The sequence below is a fragment of the Acyrthosiphon pisum genome, chromosome X (assembly GCF_005508785.2).
Source record: "Acyrthosiphon pisum isolate AL4f chromosome X, pea_aphid_22Mar2018_4r6ur, whole genome shotgun sequence".
Lineage (NCBI taxonomy): Eukaryota > Metazoa > Arthropoda > Insecta > Hemiptera > Aphididae > Acyrthosiphon > Acyrthosiphon pisum.
The window spans coordinates 10964477-10968553 of record NC_042493.1 but is presented as its reverse complement, the minus strand read 5'-3'; the positions used below and the strand labels follow the sequence as shown (position 1 = coordinate 10968553).

General features: G+C 30.4%; 1 protein-coding gene across 1 annotated transcript; it reads left to right on the top strand.

Moving 5' to 3' along the window:
• Positions 1–219: 219 nt before the first annotated feature.
• On the top strand, positions 220–759 carry LOC103308193. Its single transcript, XM_008181163.1, has one exon. The coding sequence runs from the start codon at positions 220–222 to the stop codon at positions 757–759; it is 540 nt and encodes a 179-aa protein (XP_008179385.1).
• The last annotated feature ends 3318 nt before the right edge of the window (positions 760–4077 follow it).

The window sequence follows — 4077 nt, the reverse complement described above, 5'->3', positions numbered from 1 at the left end:
ATATAAACATTCAGTGAAATTTTCAAGTTTCTACAGTCACTCGTTTTTTAATTACAACAAAATAAGAAAATCGTTACGTAAGAAATCGAGTGAATATCAAATGTTGTAAAAATATGAATTTCAAACGCCCATAAAAATTTAATTTGAGTTTCTTATAGACATTTTTTTTTTGGTAAAGGTCAAATCGTCATAGAGGTATGTGAAGCTATTATTAAACACATGGGTCCTATATATATGCCGGAACCTACTGAGGATATTTGGACAAAATCAACGCAAGGTTTTTTTGAAAAATGGCAATTTCCTAATTGTATTGGAAGTGTAGATGGGAAACACGTGACAATTAAATGTCCTAATAATAGTGGATCAAAAAACTTTTGTTATTTAAAAAAATTTTCAGTCGTATTAATGGCAATTGTGGACCCAGACTATAAGTTTATTTGTATAGATGTATACATTTGTATAGATGTCAGTGGATATGGACGAAACTCTGACGGGGGAATATTAGAAGAATCTATTATGGGTAAGCGATTAGAAGCTGGGACGTTGAATGTACCTGAAGATAAGCCTTTGCCCGGTAAAGTTGAAAAATCGCCTATGGTTATTATAGGCGATGAAGCGTTTTCATTAAAAACTTATATAATGAAACCATTTCCTAGACGACAATCACGAAATGATAGAAAAAAGGATACTTACAATTATAGATTATGCCGGGCACGAAGGGTAGTAGAGAATGCATTTGGAATTTTAGCGAAGAAATGAAGGGTATTTGAGAGTCCAATGGAAATGAAAGAAACAACTGTAAAAAAAGTTATTATGGCAACATGCATACTACATAATTATTTGAGAGTCCAAAATTGTAATATATACGACAATGAGCTTGAAGCCGATGAAGAACCGTTTTAACATTGCAAATAATCCTAGAAGGTGTACAATTGAAGCTTTTCGAGTGCGAGAATGTTTTGTTGAGTATTTTAATAATGAATAAATAATAAGGTACAGTAAAATGATATTATGTTTGGATAAAATAGCTAGTTGCTTATTTATTTTTATTTTTACCTATTTCATATTAGAATTGCCCTTTAAAAACTGATACGAAAAAAATTAATTATTATTTTTTTTATCCTAACTAATATTTATAATATTATAATGACTTATATTTCTATAGAATAATTATATTTTTACTTACCGCTTTCACCGTTCATTTTCACACTTATTTCGTGATCCCAAATATAATCTTTTTTCCTCGTATCCTTAAATTCTGGAAGTGTCATATTATATACTAGCTGCCCGATCTTCCTCCGGAAGGAATTATTTTTTTGTAATTTAATTTAAAAACATAACTATTTTTTGGCTATACAAATAATATAATATAATGTCATATTGTAGTTATTATTATTGCTAATTTCTGAAAATTTTATATCCTACATTTTGAATTCAACCACCGGAGTGGTAAATTGTATTCTTTTTATTATAGAATAGAGATAAGGTAGAAAAGAATGTAACAATAAATTATTTGTTCAATGAATAATATATATATTTCAAATAGAAAAATGCAAGTGCAAACAAATAAATAATTAATAATAATAATAATATCAATAATAACAATAATAAATAAACAAACAAATAGAATATTTCGTTTGAATTTCAATAAATTACAGAAGTTACTATATAGACAATAATAAAATTAATAATCAATTTCCGTATGCATAGTCAATGTATGTTCCACATAAGACGTGTTAAGCTGTCTTATTTGACACATAAATTGACTATGCATACGGACAAATTTCTTATTGTCTTCTACCAATAATTCTATTTTCTACTGCTTGACGTTCGAGATTTAATCTGATTTTTTTAAATGTAAGTTCATTAATTTCATTTTGCAGTTGTTCTTGGAGGATGTATATCTCGTCTAAACGACGCTTCGTAGACTTTTCGTCTTCTACTATTTGTGAAATAATCTTGTCATCAACTGATGTTAAATATGCGTTATCTATTATTGAAAAAAAAATACAATACACATTATAGAATGTTGCTATGTAAGGCAATTTGTGTAACCTATTTTAAAAACCAACCTGATTGATTTAATGTACCTAGTGTTATCAATTGACGATGATTGTGTTAAATCCATTCTATCGAATTGATATCGGCCCTCCTTTTTATACCATTCTTTTAACACCTCTTTTTCAGGCCAATTAGGGTTAATTTGTATAACAGTAGAATGCGTTACAGATAATTTTTTGCCTTTTTTATAAATAACTAATTTACTCTTCTCAACTGATAGAACGTCTTCTATTTGTCCAGTAAATAAAGAAGCTTCTTCGTTCCATAGCGTAAGTGTTATCTAAAATAAAATATAATATAAAATTATTTATAGGTATTTAAAATAGATAAAATGTCTATTGTAATACAAAACCTACTTACCTCGATTCCAGTATTATCTGCTATTACAACATCTCGTAGTTTCAGTGTTTTGGTTGGCTTTACAATGTCTACTATGTCTTCTATGCGAATTATTACTCCAATAGTGTCTAGAAAGTAATCAAGTAGTAAATAAAATTAATTATAACGGAAGACTATAGCCTATATAATATATAGTAATGTGTATACATACCAACTATCGCATCATTATTTAATGATATAATACTATCAAACGTCATAAGAGTGACGTGTGTTGGAACTACATCCGATGTATCTTCTATTTGAGTAATAATTGTCGTAGGTCCCATTATAATTTCATAAATATGATTAAGGCGATTGTATAATTTATTAGATTTGTTAATTTTTCCATTTACTATGCTAAAAATCTGGTCTTTCTATAAAGGTACAAATCATAATGTTTTTATAGATATAATAGATACATTTTTAAATTTAATAAATCGTATTTGACGATCGTAATATTATTATTTATTACTATTCTTCATATCATACCTTGAAAATTGAGCACACATTTTCGGCATCGTTATTAAAAGCGGTGAGACGTATTTCTCCCGTAGCATCAAATATATCCACACAAAAAAGTTTTCCTATATTATTTTTGAAAGAACGTAATTCGTGAACTTTTAAAACACGTGCTTCAATCTTAAAACTAAATAATATGAAATTATATTACATCATATTATAAATGCGGCATATAATATTAATAGGTACGTGTGCAAAAAAAGTGCCATTAATACTTTGTTAAGTATTGTTATATCTAAGTTCCAGTAATTTAAAATCGATAATTACCTTGATCCTAATGACTGATCGATGTCTCGAATATTTACCACACCGGCCATAATTGAAACAGCAATTTTTTTACTATAAGTAGGTATACGAACTCTAGATAAACTTCGTTTCACTTAAATGGTGAAAGAATAACTGATAATCGATGCATTGCATTGCATTGCAAGTAGGACGACCATAGATTGGCCTATGTACTCTTTTCAGGCGGATGCCTATTAAGAGTTGAATGATATGGCAGGTAGAATTGTTTTGTATACTATGAATGTGACCAATCAAATGGTCGTATTTTAGGAATTGACTTGATTGTCGTTACGGCTTCATCACGGCCCAAGTTTTTAATATGGTTGTAATTTGAGAAGGTGTTTTGATAGAAGAGTCTTTTTGAGTTGTCCTTGACTACTTCGCGTATGGTTTTAATTCTGGCAGAGTCGCGAATGTTCTGATTGAATACAAATCTCCAGAGACCAGCACTGGACCGTACGCAACTGGTCTGGACTGACTCAATGAGATTCCAGTTAGATGGCGAAATATAAGGGCCCCAGGCCTCGGCGGCGTATGTTAAGAGAGGTCTTATGTACATGAGATAGATTTGAATTTTGGATTTGAGCGGCACTGGGCTGCGGCTATTTAGAACTGGGTTGAGCATATTTTTGCATCTACGCGCTTTGACGAGAGTATTCTTGACGTGGTTGTGGAATGTTAGGTATTTGTCGAAAGTGACTCCAAGGTACTTTGCGTGGTTTTTCCACGGGATGGGTACACCTGCCATGGTAATTTGACTCAAATTAAACGTGGTGTTTTTGTTGAACAAAATAGCTACTGTCTTACTTGTGTTGATGCCTAGCCTCCAGTTTT

Excerpts from the sequence above, each read along its gene's own strand:
- LOC103308193 (XM_008181163.1), top strand. The coding sequence starts at position 220 with ATGGGTCCTATATATATGCCGGAACCTACTGAGGATATTTGGACAAAA.